Source organism: Dipodomys spectabilis, unplaced genomic scaffold (genome assembly GCF_019054845.1).
Source record: "Dipodomys spectabilis isolate Male_0828 unplaced genomic scaffold, ASM1905484v1 ptg000178l, whole genome shotgun sequence".
Lineage (NCBI taxonomy): Eukaryota > Metazoa > Chordata > Mammalia > Rodentia > Heteromyidae > Dipodomys > Dipodomys spectabilis.
The window spans coordinates 11,826,699-11,845,816 of record NW_024870855.1 but is presented as its reverse complement, the minus strand read 5'-3'; the positions used below and the strand labels follow the sequence as shown (position 1 = coordinate 11,845,816).

The 19,118-nt window shown below is 44.2% G+C and overlaps 1 protein-coding gene across 1 annotated transcript in view; it reads left to right on the top strand.

Moving 5' to 3' along the window:
- Positions 1 to 19,118, top strand: part of Bmper (BMP binding endothelial regulator) — a 222,515-nt gene that overhangs the window by 58,524 nt on the left and 144,873 nt on the right. Inside the window, exons 5-6 of the mRNA XM_042695043.1 lie at positions 1,853 to 1,943; positions 6,155 to 6,237. Of these exons, the coding sequence (XP_042550977.1) occupies positions 1,853 to 1,943; positions 6,155 to 6,237 (174 nt within the window). The remainder of the gene's footprint in view (positions 1 to 1,852; positions 1,944 to 6,154; positions 6,238 to 19,118) is intronic.

Genomic DNA, 19,118 nt, shown 5'->3' with positions numbered 1-19,118 from the left:
CACCCTTGGTACCATGAGAAGAAGTTTTAAAAACCAGGGAGAGTAGCTGGGCACTGGTGGCTCACGCCTGTAATCCTAGCTACTCAGGAGGCTGAGATCTACGGATCCCAGTTCATAGCCAGCCCAGGCAGTAAAGTCCCCTCAAAAACCTAAGTGGCGCTGTGGCTGAAGTGGGAGAGTGCTAGCCTTGACCAGAAAGAGGCTCAGGGACAGAGCTCAGGCCCTGAGTTAAAGCCCTACAACCGACAAAAGGAAAAAAAAAAAAGAAACCAGGGAGACTTTGGTTAACATTGCTTCTGGTCCATCCTGTACATTTGGGTATGACTAGGTACTACCTGATTCAGATCCAATGATCTGGTCTGTCTCCATTTGACTTGAAGTCTGCCTTCTTCCTTCTGTCTTCTGACTGAAGGAGTTCTGATGGTGAGAATTTTAGCTTTATGTTCTCGTTTTTTAATTTCTTATTGGGAAAGAAAAATTTGAAGATCCCACACAGGAAATTGACACTGGGAACTGACCGGAATCCTTCATCTGGCTTGCAGATATGGAAGGAAAATTGACCTCAGGCCACAGCTCTCTGCGTTGCTTTAGTGACGTAACGGAAGCATGGATTCTTTCTGATGCTGGCTATTGCTGGTATTTTGGGGAATTATTTTCTTCCCAAATGTGATAGAGATAGCAATAAATTCCCCTCACAGTACAGACCTTAGGCCTGGCATGACATGAAGTCATTGAGACTGCTTTCCCCTCCTTTCTGGGCTGAGGTGTAGACACGGTGAAGAAAATGGCCCCGTTGTCTAGTTGTTGCATCTGTTTTTGGCTGGTCCTTCAAAACAAAATTAAATTAACAAACAAAAATGTGTTCATTTAGAAAAATACATAGCATAGAAGACACTTTTCAAAGACCATTCCTGAAAATTATTGTTTTTCTCTTTAAATTTATTTTCTGAAAATGAATGTCAAAAAAATGTGTTAATTGGGCTGGGAAGGTGGCTCAGTGGTAGAGCGCTTGCCTTGCATGCCTGAGGCCCTGGGTTCGATTCCTCAGCACCACATAAGCAAAAAGAAAAAAGCCAGAAGTGGCGCTGTGGCTCAAGTGGTAGAGCGCTAGCCTTGATCTGAAGAGCTGAGGGACAGCACCCAGGCCCAGAGTTCAGGCCCCACGACCGGACCCCCCCCCCAAAAAAAAAAAAGTGTTAATTGACATTAAGATGAGCTTGCAAATGGTCCTGCTCACTTGAGGATTTAAATCCAGGCTCATGCTCCGCCATATTTAATGTGAATCTAGAAGTAGTTGTGTGTTGTCTTATGTGTTGTCTTAGAGGACCGCAACCCCATCTTTACATGGGGTTGAGTGATGTTTCTCAACATACAGAAGTAATCTAGGCTTTTCTAGAAGGGTGGTTCAGGATTTACCTGGAGATTCAAACTCTAGATGCCAGTCTGGGTTTTATGCTTGTTAGCCTATGGCTCATAGTCAATGTCTTGAAGTATGTTAGCAATAATAGAGAGCATCCAGGATTGATAACCTGAAACAATTGAGAATGAGCAGGAAGACCCTGTCAGTTCTGACCACCAGCAAGAAGAATTCAACTAGATTTCAAAGCCAGCAAGCCAGGCCAGGGAGAGAGTGCAAAGACAGGATAAAGAACACAAGATGGAATTCACACTCTCAGGTCCAAAGCCCAGATTGGTGCGCCCAGGACCTCACCTGTGCTGGGGGCCCTCCGGGGCTGACACCACCCTACCTTGCACTTGTATATTTGCTTTCTCCTCCTTCCTCAGTTCCCAAAGTTGTTACCCCTTGGTGGGAACTCCAGACTGATGCTATTTGTGACTCTCTGTCACCCAGGAAGGCGTTGTCACTGAGTCGGCGGTGCGCTGTGCTGTCCACTGTAAAAACCCCATGGAGCATCTGGGAGCCTGCTGCCCCACGTGTCCAGGTAACGCTCAAAGCGGGCAGCTGGACCATCCAGGTGCAACGTGCTCCTAGTGGAGGCTCTGTGTTCTCCAGCGTGCAAGAGCCCCTGGCTCCATTTACACTAATGAGCCTACTACGTGGGAGGGAAGAGCTGGGGAGAAGGTGAAGTGGGAGAAAGAAGGGGGGAGTAATTGTGTAAGAGAGAGAGAGAGTATGTGTGAGTGTGAGACAGAGTCTGTTGCTCCCTCCATATGCTCAGGGTGGAGGCCACGTGCTGCATTGTTGGCCCAGGGCCTCTCCTGGCTCGGTGGACACTTTCCATCCCCGGGGCCACAGGTAACACTTATTTCACGGGGAGGGGCTGTGGCTCTTGCTTCCGTCCAGGAATCCTTTTTATGGCTTCCTATTGCAGTACTTTGGCCAGAGTGCACCTGGCCAGATGTTTTTTTTTGGGATCCGAGAGCCGTGTCCCCCGTGAGTTCAGCTTAAGGTTTTGCCGCCTTGTTTTTCGGTGTGACTGGATGAGCTGGACTTATGTCTGCCATCCTTGAGTGGCCTCAGCCTGGCTGGCAGCAGCGGGTGCGTCTTCTCCTGTGCAGGAGTGACTTCTCTCATCTTCCGGAGCAGGGTTGCCAAGGCCTCCCCCAGGCTTTGCACATGCCTGGGAGGTTTGGGATGAGATTTGTTTTCCTGATCTCTTAGCTTCTGGTTAAGTCTCAGACAGGGGTGCTGCACCTGGGTTTTTGGAGCTTTCTTTCTTTCTTTCCTTTCTTGTTTCTTTGCCTGCCTGCCTGCCTGCCTGCCTGCCTGCCTGCCTGCCTGCCTTCCCTCCTTCCTTCCTTCCTTCCTTCCTTCCTTCCTTCCTTCCTTCCTTCCTTCCTTCCTTCCTTCCTTCCTTCCTTCCTTCCTGTTGGTTGTGGGGCTTGAACTCTGGGCCTGGGCGCTATCCCTCAGCTCTTCACTCAAGGTGAGTACTTTACCACTTGAGCCACAATTCCACTACCAGATTTCTGGTGGTTAATTGGAGATTAAGAGTCTCATGGACTTTTCTTGCCTGGGCTGGCATTGAACCACGATCCTCAGATCTCAGACTTGTGAGTAGCTAGGATTATAGGTGTGAGCCACTGGTGCCTGGCTGCAGAACATTTTTTCTTGCTGGGTGACAATGCTCATGTTCACTGGCCCCTCTTGGGGCCTGTGGTTGCTTGCACCTTCCTGAGGGTCAGCGAGGCCCCCACAGAGGTAATCCCGGCTCAGCCTTCTAATCCTCCAATGAGAAGGAGAGCCACATCCAGCCTTCTTACATCTCAGGTAGTCTTTACTCAGCTCCCTTTTAACACCAGGGCTCCTGTGTAACAGTCTTGTTGTGTGATAAACTTACCACAGAGGCCAAAAATAAGGGTGAAAATAAACAAATCCTTCCCCTAACCCAATGACTGTTTTGTATCCATCAAGCGGCTTGCTTTAGTGCATCGGTAACTGAGTCCTTCAGTGTCTGCAGGTTCTTTGTTAAGTTGATGAATGTATATTACACTTGCCTGGGTAACTCGAAAAACTCAGTGTTGGTGCTCAGGCCGATGTTGGTCTTGCAGGCCAATACTAATAGATTCTAGCTGGGGAAGGGGGACTTCCAGATAATTTCTGTATAGAGCCAGGTTTAAGATTAATAGTAGAACAAATTAAACTTACCACATAAAATGACTTACACCTGAGATCTTAGCTTCTCAGGAGGCTGAGATCTGAGAATCCCAGTTTGAAATCAGCTTGGGCAGGAAAAGCTGTGAGACCCTTATCTCCAAAGAACCACCAAAAAGCTGGAAGTGAAGGTGGCTCAAGTGGTAGAACACCAGCTTTGAGAGATCAAAGAGCGTGAGTCCCTGTGTTCGAGCCTCAATTGTGACACACACACAAAACATATTCTAGAACTTAAATATGAAATTGGCTATATGGAGTATGGGGTTAGTTTTGCATCCAGGATAAAATCAAAGGCTCCCACCAACAATCTCAGGGCTCCTCATGGAGCAAGGGTGATGCGAGGAGAGACTTACGTGATCATCTCTTACATGGTGCAGTATCTGCTCACTTTGGATCCTCCTGTCTGAAGCAATAGACTGCATTTTTTCAGCCATCCGTTTTCATAGTTGAGCAGTTGTTTTGCTAGCTCTATTTGGTTGTATTCTCAGGAATACTGCACACACTACACAGGACGTGCTACCTACTACACATTGCATACAACAACCTGCACAGCCTGCCTTGCAGCCAGGGAGGGATAGGTGTGATAGACAGGACCAGGAGGAGATCTGACCCAGTGAGCCCACAGGTGGGGCTGAGCCCTGGGTCTCGTTTCTCACTGATACCCACCACAGCCCACTTCACCCCACTGCATGAGAAGTGTTAGGCTTTAGTTCCCGTGAGCCGGGAGGCAGATCCTCTTTACAAGTGAGCATGTCACACCAGAGCCTGATCCCTGCCTGAGCAGCAATGGGCCCCCCATGGTGAGGTCAGCCATCACCCATATCATCCTTCCATCAGGATGGTTTTGGGGATGCAAATGGGAAGTCAGAAGGAGGAGTGCACAGGAGCCGTGAAGGAGGGCTCAGGAGACTCCCAGTGGTTCTGGAGGATCGGCATCTGTCACTGATCAGTGAATGGTATTCTGCATAATGACACACATGGACAGTCTGTGGTCAGTTTCCTCCTGAAACAGATTACAGAGCATTCTTGGTTGTCTGCTCCTTCCTTTCTGTCTGATCCTTTGCTCCAGGATGGTGGGTTGTGATGGGAATAGTTTGAATTCTCTTGAAAATTCCTTTACTGGAGTTGTCCAATGTAGGTGGTTGTGTCAGTTGGTAGGACAGAATCAGAGGTGAGAACACAGGGAAGAAGGGAAGACTGTGTTGGATGTGCCCCCTGGGGAGAGACAAGGGGACACCTGCCATTTATGGATGGCACTGAGACACAATTACCGGGGCACTGCCCTTACCAGTCCTCCCACATTGCAGATCGTTAGTTCTGGGTGTGGCTGCCCCAAAAAAGCTATTCCTGGGACATGTTTCATTTGATGTGGCCAGTCTACTGTAGACCCAGCACTCATCTACATATGTTTCTGTTGAACAAAGGGTCCCATCTAGCTTTAGGATGGACAGGGCGAGGATGAGGGCTGGTGGGGATGCTGTTCTTGCTCCCTGTCAGCAAACACTGAAATCTGAGTTGGCCAGTCATAGAAACTCCTCAGGCATGCACAAGAACCTGCTTTGATAACTTTTACCCATTGGAAGTTTGGCTCTACTTGTTTGCTGTGTCAAAAGCGATGCCAGCCAACCTTGTCTTGTGAGGACCCTACTGAGCACAATGGCTTTGCTGTTAACTGACATTCTCCCATGGCTCCGTGACACAGAGTTGCTGGCTTCCCTGTGCCTTAGAACATGGTGGTATCCTGAGCATCTTTCTGAATAGAGCTCACCTCCTGGGTTTTGGTCCTTTGATAGCCTAATGTGATAAGGGGCTCAGCCCTTTTAACACACACAAGGTGAAGCTGAAAACCCCTGGTACTTTCTGCCCTGCCTCTGTTCCCTGTTTGCCTGTATGCTCAGCTTTCTACAGAGCATGGGTGGTGGGAACTGATTCATCTCAGCATGGCCACTAGACAAGGTTGCAACTTCCCCTCTGAGCCCAGCCTTCTTGCTCTGTGCAAGGATGGAGGTCCTACTTGGAAGATGGAGGGAAGGCAGCAGAACATTCAAGATTACTGGTATTCACCATCAGTTCCTAATTGCATCATGGGTTTCTTCCCTTTTGGCCTTCCTTTGAGGTCTTCTGGCCCTCTCTGTGGACCTCCATCGTGGTCAGCGTAGGGTAGGGCTCTGTGCGCTCACGGCATGGCTCATTGCATTGTTTGTGCCCCCTAGACTGGCCTGGGTTCCACTGTCATTTGTTTGCTGCTTTCTCTAGGGTTTCTGGTCCCATGCCCATCTGTTCCTCCTCTTCTTCCTGCTCCTCTTCCTCCTCTTCCTTCCTTTCCTACTTGTCCTCCTCCCCCTCCTTCCTCTTGTCCTCCTTTTTCTTCTTCTCTTCCTCCTTCTTCCTTCTCCTTCCCCTCTTATTCTTCCTCTAACTCTATCAATCTTAAAGAGGATGCTGCTGACTAAGGGTGGAGGTGGGTGGCGGATGAAGGGATCACCTCAAGTGATCAAATATTGATGCCTAATTTCTGAATTCTCCTTTACTGTCCAGGCTGTGTGTTTGAAGGTGTGCAGTATGGTGAAGGAGAGGAATTTCAGCCAGAAGGGAACAAGTGTATCCGGTGTTCCTGTGTGGTGAGTCCTAGTGTCAGTGCTACTGAGAGATCCTTTGGGTTTACAGCTGCTTGCTGCACTGACTCTTATATCCTTACACTCTTACTACTGGGTTTACAGCTACTTGATATACTCTTACACCCTCTGGTCCTCTTTCCCAGGAGAAATGTGAGTTCTCCTGATGTGGAACTGAGGCAGGTCTCTCCACTTCAGTGCCATGGATGCAGGGTTGTTTACTTCTGAGTCAGGAGTGCATCCTGGGGTGTTGGGCAGCTTCCTGGTGTCAGCCATTAGACCCCAGTATACCCTTTCCCTTAGCTGGATAATCAACAATGTCTGCAGATATCTGTTCTCCTCTGGAGAGCAAAGTGGCTTTGGACTAAAGACTACAGCTCCCCAGCAAGGTGGGAGGGAGGGAAGGAGGGGGAGTCTGATTTTCTTCCATTGTCTTTTTTGGGGGAAGGCAATGGTGGATTTTCTGTTTCTCAAAGGCAGAGAGCTTGTTGTTGAGATAGCTGTTGAGTTCAGGGCAGGTGGGCAGGAAGTGTGTGTCTCAGTGTGTCCTGTGGGTGAGGAGCAATCCTCTGTGATGCGGAGAATGGACAGGAAGGAGTTGCCCTTCAAAGATGGGTGATGGATGCAAGGCAGAGGACATTTCAGTGAGTTAATTCTTGAGCCTAGTTTCACGTGTGTTTACATAGGAGAAAAGGAACCTGGCCTGTATTATCATTTTAAAGGAAGTTTTTTAATTAGTCGATTTCAGAGTAAAACCATCGGTGGTGGTGGTGGTGGTGATGGTGGTGATGAGGAGCATGAGGTAGCTGCTCTAAGTTATTTACAGTAGGGAGTTAGGACAACCACATATGTTTTCATCCCTTGTAACAAGGAACATACATTTTCCAAGTCCCTTGTGACTCTGGATGCATCTCAGAATATTAAAAAAGAAATATATGGGGAGCCCTAGCATCCTGACTTCAGCAAAGCAGAATCATATGCGGATGATCGTAAATCTTAGCATTTATCATGTCTCTCTATGTCTTTTCTCAACCAGTTCGTCCCCCTATAGCACATATGCATCCAGAACCCAAGCTAGGATAAGCATAACCAAGGGTGTTGGGAAGGAGAAAGGGAAGGGAGAGAGGAAGGAAGGAGGCCAATGTGTGTATTCATCTAGATAAAAAACATCTGTAGTTATTTGCATAAAATGTCAAGAACACAGAGTAATTTACTGATGAAAATGAGTAGGAGCTTGAATATTCCAGTTCAACTTCTAGGCTTTCTTGCTAATTAGGAGCAAATAGATTTATGTCTGATTTTTATGTAAGTGATTTCCATGACTTGCTGTTGAGCATTGCCTCATTTTATTTCTTCTGTATTGGAAGCTGAAACATTTTCTGATATATTGGTACTCTTTTTCTTTGGGGAGTTGTTGAGGAAACGTAAGGCACATTTCAACAGGAAATTTTAAATGCCTGCATGGACAAATTGGCTTTCTAGTAGAGGTGGGCCAAGGTTGGATAGCTGAAACTCCTTAGGGAGGAACCTTAGAAGGTGGGAAATTAGAGGATGGGAAGTTTCTGTACGTTTACCCTGACAGCAGTCAAAGGCGTGCAGTCTTGGAAGTGGACCTGAACTTGAGGCTCATGTACACAGGAGAGTTGCAAATGGAAACCAGTACTGAGACACTGGAGTTTCATGTTTTTAAGACCAATGCATGCTGAACGCAAAGCATATGAGTCCCTGGGAAGTCCTGCTTTCATTTTGTGGGAAAGGTGAAAATCCAAGGATGTTATTTGCACAGGTTCTCTTACTTAGAGGGTGATCTCCAGACCTGCAGCCCATTCCTGGAGGCCTATAATCTAATTTCCAGGATCCTATAATCCTATAATTCCTGTGTCCTTTCCAATTCTCCATGCTGCTACCCTTGGTAATTAAAGGGCAGTTTTTACTTTTTTTTTTTTAAATTGCTGTTATTGGGGTTCAAACTTATGCCCTCACACTTGGCTAAGCTTGTTTGCTTGGTTAGTGTTATACCACATGGCTCACATCTCCAGCTCTGCTTTGTGCTGGCTGTTTTGGAGATGGAGTTCCATGGACTGTGCTACATGAGTTAGCTTTGAGTTGGGAGCCTCTTAGCCTCCTGAGTAACCAGTGACTAATAGCTTTGTTCCCATTCCCTACCCAGACTTCTATCTATCTATCTATCTGTCTGTCTGTCTGTCTGTCTGTCTGTCTATTGTCGGCCATGGGGCTTGAACTCTGGGCCTGGGTGCTGTCCCTCAGCTCTTCAGCTCAAGGCTAGCGCTCTACCACTTGAGCCACGGTGCCTTTTCTGGGTTTTTCTGCTTATGTGGTGCAAGGCCTTCTACTTGCTAGGCAAGGTGCTCTACTGCTGAGCCACCCCTTCAGGCCTGCTTTTCACTGGTTATTTTTAGGATAGTATCTTGCTTCCTGCCGGGGCATGAACCTGGACTGTGATCCACTTACTTTAGGCTTTTACTTGATTCCCAAGCAGAAGCGAAGGATTTCTCATGTGTATTCCCGAGACTCTGAGGTTTACACTTGTTCATTTACCTGTCTTCTTTCCCTCCTTTCCTTTATACATGTGTATGTACATATACTCACATACAGAAATACACATACATGCACACATGCTTCCGGGTCAGCACTTTCCCTGGCAGTTACTGGCTCATTTTCCTGCGCTCTGCGTTCGTTGTGGAAGAGGCTATGTCTTTGTATGTTTACCTATCTGTCCCTCGTGTGAGGCGCTCGCTAATGTGAGCACTCCTCTCCCTTTTCTGTTCTGACATTCGACATGGCTTACTGAGACCACAGTGATGCTTCCTTTCTCTTCCACCCCATGACTCTTCTTTTCCATACTGGCCAGCTCTTTCTCTACTTAGATCTCCATGGTCATCAGCTTTCTGTTGCCTAGGGAATTGTGTAGGCTCCTCATTGGGTCAATAAGGAGCCAGCTCTCAGAGGTGTACCAGTCTCTCAAGTAGGTATTGTTGGTGCCACACAGCCTTTCATCCTCTCTAAATTTGTGAACATCTGTCTTTATTTGATTCCATGATACGACAGTGGCACAGCCCACCAGGAAGATTCTTCATCTTCTTGAGACAGATGCCATTGCTAATGAAAGAAATGCCTCACACATGATTTTATGTCCTGATTTGAGTCGGGACAGTACGTATGGCATTCCAGACGGCTGACAACATGCTAGCCTTGGCTGATATCTGGAGAGGGTTTCATAACCTTTCTCTCCTACCCATGGCAACAAGCAGTGAGGCCAACATTTTTGAGGTGTGTGTATCACCATGACTCAGTTAGGAAATGCAACACATTCTTATCACTCGTTAAATGGTATCATCCCATTTACACATTCTATAAAGAGAAAAGCCAAGAGGAATGGTATGATAGCTCCCCAGGGTTCCAATAGTATAATCCGGGGAGCAATGCCCTGCATTCTTCCAGCTGTTTCATACAGCTGTCTGAGCCAGTTGATGGCGTTCTTTGTGAGATGTGAGCTGTGACTCAGGATTAGACTCATTTTTAAAAGAGAAAGACAGCTCTTTCCTAGGTCTGAAGCAAAGAATACTTTTCTAAAGCACACTGAATGTTGATTAAAGTCCATGTTCACTCCCTTTTGGGTGGGCTTTTCTTTTTAAACAATCTTTTATTTTTAAATGACCTGTCAACTGTAGAGCACAGAGTTGTGTGAGCCACTTTCCAATGGGTTACTCAGGAAATAGGATGGTGGCTGTTGGTATAGACGTGGTAAAATCTGTCTTCTGGGTTATAAAACTGGAGTTGAGGCTGCTAGTAAGAGAGGCCGTGCTCTTGTCTTGCCGAGTTATTTTAGGCAGTAAGTGTACGGCTCAGGCCTCTCATACCTTGCTTACCAAAGGGTGGCAGGCCCTTAGTCTATAAAATTGGCCAAAGCAATTACTTTGCCTGACCAAGGTGTATTAAGTTCTGAGGATTTTCCCCAATAAACAGGGGTTGTTAATGGGCTGTCTGTGATGAAGAGGCCCGGCTTTATTGGCTTTATGAGGTCCTGAAGTCCATAAACACCTTTGCTCTCACTCAGAGTGGAGATTCTGCACAGTGTCTTCCCAGGGAAATGGAAACTCCAGGAAGAAAGAAAATGGGGAACAAAGAAAATGGGGATCTTCCTGGCTGCATCATCTTCCCATCTAGTCTTCTTTCTTCAGACACGCAGCCCAGCATGTCCAGCCTCTGTCTACCTCTCTCCTTGTCCTCTGTCTGGGCATTGTAGTCCTCGTGCTGGTCATTTTTCTCCTCATTAGACAGCATTGTGGCCTCTGCCTGCTGCACAGGCCTCGCTATTGAGCTTGTTAGGTATGGAGAGTTTCAATCACTCTTCTAGGCTCATGGAATAGAAAGCCAGAGTTTAACAAGGTCCCCCAAGGATCTATTGCCCGAGTAGTCTGAGAAACCGTGATCTAACACCTCCTAGTCCTTATCTCAGCTGCCTTCTCTTTTATTTCTCCTTACTACCCTCATTTTTAGCAGATGTCCACTTACCCTGCACTGGAAACAAAAACATTCCTTCCTCAGGTAAGGGGGACTTTGATGCCACAGACTAGGCCACTTCTTACTGGTAAACCCTTGTATAGCAAGCTCCCCATGCTTTATTCCCCAAATATCTGAAATGATTTGTAATGAGCTATTTTTGCTTGTCACAATCAAAAAAATTTCTTTAATTTACAATATCTTTTTAGTCATGACAAGCCTACAAGCACACTCACACATACAACCATACGCAAATAGTTATTTGGGGGGTTGAACTCAGGGCCTTGTGTTTTCTAGGCAGGTGCTTATCCCCAGCCTTTTTAGTTTTGTTGTTTTTCAGATAGGGTCTCTCAGGGATGCCTGAACCAGCCTAGACTATGATCCGCCTATTTAAACCTTTCCCCTAGTGTTAGAGTGACAAGTGTGTGCCATCTTGTCCAGCTCCTGATTGATGTAGGTCTTGTATTTAAGTCCAGGCTGACCTAGAACCACAGTACCCCCTGATGTCAGCCTCACACAAAACTTTGGTTTCGATGACAAGCATGAGCCACTGATGTCTGGCTTCAGTTTTATTTTTAATGGATGCATTGCAAATGACTATATTTATGGGGCACACATACAGAGTGTAACAGATTTGATGAGGGTAACTCATTTTCTTGTGCTAGGAATATTCAAAATCTCTTCTTTTTGCTACTTTGAAATATATAATTACTTGATGATTTTATTTAGACTCCACCCATTAGGGTAAAATGTTGACTTTGAGTTTTTAGTGCTTGGTCCCAAACTGGTATTTATAATAATTACTACATTCATGCACAAGTGAATGCAGTCTTTATTTTTCCTGCTGCTGCCCTCGTCTTCCCTCCCTTTAGAACGTTCTCAGATTCTACCAATCGGCTGGGATTGGAGAGCACTCAGAAAGCATGGTGGCTTCATGTTCAGCTATGCAGTGCTCCTTACAAGTGGCTTTGTATGGTTTGTTCATAATCTCCCTCGGGGTGGGGTGGCCCAGTGAAGGAGTGTTTCCCAAGCCTCAAAAGTTTCCACAAGTCCTAGGGAAGCAGGAAGCTGCGGCTGTAGGAAGTGGCCACTTGTCTCAGCACCATTCAAAGGCGGTGTCATCCTGTTGACCTGGTTGACCTTGGGCTGACATGATGGGGAGGTATGTCTGAGCTCTCCTGGCGGGTGCTTGGCTCACACAGGAGGCAGAGGGGTACCTCATCATTTCTGGGCCACTTGGGGCTGAAGAAGTTCAAGTTGCACACTCCCAATCATGCTGTTAAATCCCCTGATGTGGAGACATGGGGCCTCTCTGTGGCCTCTGCCTTACTTTTGATAATAAGTGTGATTTGGCACATTTTAGTTGTAAGTCATTATATCTTTCCTGCCCATGGGGAGACATTTGGCTTCATCTGGGCTATGAATTGGGGAATTGAGCAATTGTTAAGTGAATTAGATCAATGTGGGCAGTTTATCTAACTCATGTAGGCCAAATAGCCTCAAAAGAGCTTTCAAGACTAGTCTGAAATATTGGTGTAATTGCTCCGGGGCCTCATTCTATATTGTGAAAGTCCCATCGCCTTGAGAACAGAGAGGACTTGGTTTGGAAAGGTCATTTGGAGAACAAAGAATGTCTCTCCTTGCATGGTCAGATAGCGCTTGACCACTAGGAGGGGTCTTGAACTTGCTGACAAAAGTGATCCATATTCTGCTTACTTTTGGGGGAAGAAAGGGGTGAATTGTGAGATTGTGAATATTGGTTAGAGTGAATCTGAGTAGGTATAAATTGTATCTGTTCATTAAAGATTGGAAGGTCTAAGTCTAATGCAATTCTTGTTATGGTGGATATGTACACATGCAAGTACTGCTTTGACTTATTGAACTCTAGCCTCTTGGAAAAGGAAGCATTTTTCAGGAAAAATTGGACTGACTGCTCACCATGGCCATTGATCATTTCCTGGACAGCACCATGCTGGCATCTTAGGAGGAGGAATGCAAAGGGGGCATTATGATGAAGTTTGGTAGGGTCTAGCATAGTCTGGGTCTTTGGACTTGACTTAGAGTGGACATTTATTTAGAAGCTGATAGAACCAGCAAGGCCAGGGCTCACAGCATGTGAGTCTATTAGCCTGACTGAATTATTTGTGTATTAGTACTTTCATCAAGTTTCTGAAGCCAGTACGGGCCTTGCACTTTTATTTTGGGGGGATGTTAAAATGCTTGGGGTAACTGTTCTATACCTTAAATCCTGTATCAGTCCTACCTTATGAATTTTCAGAAGATAGCAGGCATTGTAATCTTCATCTGTGTCTCTTTTTTTATAGCCAGAATATTCCCTATTATTAGTTTCTTCTATAATTTTGTGACAGAAGCATCCTGTGAAGTTTTCTTTCTATACAGGGAGTTACCATGTCAATAATCAGTCCAACAGGGAAAATAATTGGAAAGGAATCTTCTTGTATGGCATTTGAGTATTTATATGAAAACACAGTTGGAAAAGAGATCAGCAAATGATTTATTTACAGAGGAATTACTGATTATAATAGCCCGTATTACTGAACAAATAATTCTGTGCCAGGTACATAGAATACTTTAGTGTGAATTCTCAGGATCACTCTGCAAACTAAGAGACATGAATTGCTTTTTTTGACGAAGAAACAGAGGTTCTGAGAAGTTCTAGTAGCTTGCCTGAGGTCAAAGAACTAACAAGAATTGACAACCTGCACGGACAGCCTCATTATAAAGCCACACGTCATTCCTCCCCCTCCAGCCTGTGTAATTGTGAGATATTATCTCTAATTGCTTGTAGACATTTGAAACTGGGAAATACCAGTTGAGTCTGTGGAATGAAGAGCAAGTAGACTTTTCAAGGAAGAAATACTGGTGTTGTGAGCGCCCGAAAGAGAACCCAGATCTGATGCAAGAGATATTAACACCATAAAAAAGCAAATTACACTTCCTCACTCCAGAGTTCACAAGTCTAAGGCAGTTTGAACTTGTACCAGATTTTGGCTTTGGGCGCACAGCCTAAGCATATGTTGTAACGATGGCAGAGGGGGATGCAGAACAGATCCGTTTCCTTTTCTTCAGATGGAGAATGGAGACGCTATGATCTCTAGTGCTTCTCCTTGCCAAAAAATGATGACTGCATAGGGAGAATGGGATCATTTCTGTGTCCATTGTCTCTGTGTCCAGAGAGGGGTAGACGTGATGGATGCATCTATGCCTTGTAATGATGCAGGGAAGGAGTTTAGGCATCATTTCTAGAGCCCTCCTCTGAGATTTTGATTAAGGAGATAGATGGGTTCATATCCATGGCTCTGTCAGCAAGTGTAAGTTTATCCTCCTGGTAGAATCAAAACAGAATTGTGTACTTGCTTTCCAACTGTTGTTTCCTTCCGTCTGTCAAAGGAGCAAGTGTGCTAAAAAATTTGAGTCTAAGCCAGGTGCTGGTGGCTTACACCTGTAATCCTAGCTATTCACGAGGGCGAGATTGGAGGATCACATTGAAGCTAGCCTGGGCAGGAAAATCCACCAGACTCTTATCTATATTTAACTAGCAAAAAGTAAGAAGTAGAGTTATGGCTCAAGTGTTAGAGCACTAGCTTGGAGCAAAAGAAGCTCAGAGACAATGCCCATGAACACTGTCATCCCCCACCCTCTCCCCCCCCAAAAAAAATTGAATATAGTTTACAAGATATCAGAAGCTAGTGGAAGAATTATCTCAACTGATTGTCTTATCCCATTTGGTCCTTGTGAAGACCATTGCTTTTATCCCTCCCTCCCTCCCTCCCTCCCTCATTCCTTCCTCCCTTCTTTCTTCTCTCTCTCTCTCTCTCTCTGATTCACATCTTCTTTCATTTCCTAAAACTTTTAGGAATGAGACTGATTTTACTAAACTCTGAAGAATTTTCCAGAAACATCTGAAGTTCCCCCTTCCATCTTTACATTTATCTCTTGTCTCTGCATCTAGCTGCATTCATCCTGTATGGTGAAATTATCTCTATCTCTTTAAAAGGTTGCTGAAAATAATTTTTAACAGGTACATACGTTTGTACCAGTATACCACAATTTATTTAGCCATTATTATGGCATTTAAAATGTTTTTCATTATGTATCACATAATGAGATAAGCATCTTGAAAATTAGTTTTTCTTGTTTCTCTGGTTGTTCCCTTAGGCTAAATTTATAGAAGTAAAATAGGTGAGCCTAGGATATTGATTAATTAATAATGATTAAATATCTGCTGTACATTAGCTACCACTGTATTAAGCACAGAGATACAGATAACCATCAATGAAAGGATCTAAACTTTTTCTCTCTAGACAATTATAGTATGTTGACTTAAAAACAAGTACAAATAGTACCATAATGCAACATTTTTGTGTGCCATACATGGTTTATGAAAATTGACAAAAAATCTAGGTATGCTGAAAAAAGAAATAATTGTACAACTCAAAAAAGAACATTGTTAGCTTTCTAAATTTCCTTTCCATATTTTCATATAACTAGACAGAATTTCATTTTATGTGAGGCTTTCTATCTTTATTGTTGGTTTGCTCATTTACCATTATGCAGGTTGACCATCCCTAACTTGAAAATGTGAGATTGAGAATGCCCCCCAAATTTCAAATTTTTGATAACTTCATATTTTAGATGTTTGTATTAAGAATGTTCATTCAGTAAATTTGGTGCAAATATTCTAAAATCAAAAGGAAAAGTATCTCAGTCTGACATATTTTTAGTCCTAAGCATTTTGGATAAGATATATTCAACCTGTGTGGTGAATATATCTCTAGCTCTTTAAAATGATGCTGAAAATAATTTCTAATAGGTACATAATATTGTTCCATTCTACCACAATTTATTTAACCATTCTTATGATATTTAAAATGTTTTTCATTTAATGTGATAAGCATCTTGAAAATTAGTTTCACCTGTTTCTGTGATTGTTTCCTTAGACTAAATTTATAGCAGTGAAATAGTTGAGCCAAGGATATATGTCTTTTTTTGTTGTGGTTGTTGGTCATGGGGCCTGAACTCTGGGCCAGGGCGCTGCGCTCAGTTCTTCAGCTCAAGGCTAGTGCTCTATCACTTGAGCCATAGAGCCACTTCCGGGTTTTTCTGCTTATGTGGTACTGAGGAATCGAACCCAGGGCCTCATGCATGTAAGGCAAGCACTCTACCACTGAGCCACCTTTCCAGCTGGATATATATCTTTTAATGTTCATGTATTTGTTTGTGTATGTGTGCGTGTGTGCGTGTGTGTGTGTGTGTGTGTGTGTGTGTGTGTGTGTGTGTGTGAAATTCTTCAAATAAATCCGGTTTTAATTTCCACATCTGCATATACCAAAGCTCTTTTCTATTTCATAATCTATTTCCATTGACATTGGGCTTTTGAAACTCTTTCTATACATTTTTCTATAGATTTATTTGTCTGTTATTTATTGTCTGTTTCTACTTTCTGTGTGATCATTGATCATTTGTGTTTCTTCTGTAACTGGTATGTCTTTATGTCTTAACTTTTCTTTTGGGTGTTTATAGCTTATATGTGAATGAAGGATTTCTCAGTGATGTTTAATGAGCTTTTAAGGACACTGAGAAAATATAGTCTGACCTTAGTGGATATACTGCATGGTAGAGAATGACAGAGTTTTCTGAAATCCCCATGTCTTCTCTTCTTTAAATCTTTTCTCCTCATCTCCACATCTTCACCCAAACATGTTAACAAGAATAAAGGTAAGTTAGTACTTCACCTCCCAAAGTTGAAAAACCCCAAATTTTCTTTTAATGTCCCTTCCTGTCTGTCTCTAAGACCATCCTTTGGGGATAGGGCCATCTGCAGCTGCTCTTGTGCTGATGTGAAGTCATTCTTGAAAGGTTCTCCCATTCCTCTCCCTTACCTCTGGTCCAGCTCCACCCCCTCCACCCCCCTTGCTCTTATAGCAAGAGTGGAACATGGTTCTCCATCTCCCCAAGCCTAGCTTTCCCTCATTCAGGCTCTTGCTTTGCTCTTCTCTCTCCTGCAACTTGGCTCTATGTTTTAGTTTTCAAGCTCCTCTTTAAGAGCCATTAGTAGGGCTGGAAGGTGGCTTTGTGGTAGAGTGCTTGCCTAGCATGTACCACATGAGCAAAAAAAAAAAAAAAGCCAGAAGTGGTGCTGTGGCTCAAGTAGTACAGAGCTAGCCTTGAGCTGAAGAGCTGAGGGACAGTGCCTAAGCCCAGAGTTCAGGCCCCAGGACCAACCAAAAAAAAAGAGCCATTGGTAGTCATAGTTTGACTATATGACTAACCCCACAGGTTTTGACTTCATTACTTTCATGTGCTTGAAAGGGACTCATCTAATCTAGAACTTTCCATCTTTCAACTTGGGTCTTGGTTTCCATCTTGAAGGCTATGAGTTTGATTTCTTTTTAATGAATATGGTTGCATGAGGGATCCTGAACAAATATGGAGATGAAGATATTCCAAGGTAAACATTAAAAGAAAACAAGACCAGACTGATGAGGAGACTTCAGAGTAGCTGTGTGAGGGGTGTGGGCTGTCAGTGAGCTCAGACTCCAACCACCAATTGTCCTTCCTGTGGCCCTAGGGGCGGCAGCCATGAGAACATAGCTCTTTGAGGTGAGGCAGGAAGAAAAACTTTCCACTTATGAAAGTGAAATAAGTATTTTATTTTGTCTGCAAAGTAACAAAATCTTAGGGTTATAAGAATCTCCCCAAATCTGTTTGATCTTTTTCTTCAGAGGAGATTGTTTTTTCTTTTTAATCTTTTTCATTGTTGTCTGTGGATCTATAGTCCTCTGTTCTCTCCTGGTTTTTCACTTCCACCCGCTTCTCCCTGCCTTGGCCATACACATTCCTGGCCTTCCTGGTGATTCCATTTCCCTGTGATTTCCAGTCCTTCCTGAATGGTTCCTCTTTCAGCCCGGGATTCATAAAGTACCACAGTTCACTCCCATTTCTGTCTTGGTCTTTCTTTAAGAACTTATCCCAGAGTCTTGCCCATAGATATTCTGGAAACATCCTTTGAATGAATTGATTACATATTTTGGCACCTTTTAAATGTCATTCAAATGTTCGATTTGGAGGGTGGCAGTGCTTTTGTGGTCCTGGGAATGGCTTCAATTACCACCATTCACTCCGCGTGGAATTTTAAATGGTACCACTTGTTTGATGTGGAAGCTGCAATGCGTTTGGGTCTCAGGGAGCCATGAACCGCCCCCCCCCCCCCAGAGACTGGAGGATATCAGCCGCCAATGCAATCAGAGAAGAGTATGTCTCCCCATGCACCCCAGTATCCTTCTGGCCGGCCCCTCCCAGGCTGCCTTGAGTTGTGAGCAGTGACTCACTCTTTTGAAAGGCCTCCATTTACGTGTTTAAGCTGTGGTCTAGAAGAACCAGCTTGGACTACTAAGCAGATTTTTCTGTATAGGAAGGAGACTGGCCTCCAAGATGCAACAGATCTGGATAAGGAGCATGATAAACCATCCAATGGTCAGGTCTTAGTTCAAGGGTCAAACACTGATATCAGAATGTGATTCTAAGTACCACTCTCCCAATTGTCTCTCTTCTGTTCTCTGTGATGCATATACAAATTTAGGTCACGTGATTGTGATGACTGTCAACAGTATTCTATTCCAGATGTTAAATTATAGACCTACATACTACTACAACAGGAAAGAAAAGGTTGGTATTTGTCAGTGAACAAGGAAAGGCCATAATTTTCATGATTTTTCCCTTTACGTAGATTTAGGTAGAATGGGAGTGGGGAAGTAGCCCTTCCAGTGTTCAGTTGTAATATAGTCAGACATAGACATGAACACTCGCTCATTGTGAAGAGGTGTCCTTAGGTTATATTTTAGGAACTGAAACTCAGAAAAGTTGCTTTATAAGCTAAAACTGATTATGAGAAATTACTCTATCACATCGTGTTTTCAACTGATGTAACAGGCTTTTATGACTCTTCCATGTACTGTATTGTGGGCAGTACTGTCTTCAGGGATCTTTCCCCACCAATCTTAGTTGACAAGTATGACTGGCAGATGCCAGAAGCACTTCTTGACATTGGTGGGAACTGCATTGCTTTCCAGTTTCAAGTTCAAGAAGAGGGGCGGGAGGGAGCCCTTGAGAATTTTGGGGTTTGTTATTAGGTTTTCAGTATCCATAATATTCATAAACAATGGACACAGCTGTCTTTAATAACCAAGCCCACTAACTGAAAGAACACAGCACATGCCAGAAAAACATCAGGCTCTAAGAAGATCTTTTCCAACACAGATATTTTCATAGATCGAAGCGAGAGTTCATTTTTAAGTGAGCTGGATGTTTACCTTGAAACTTGCATCATTAAGTAAAATCAT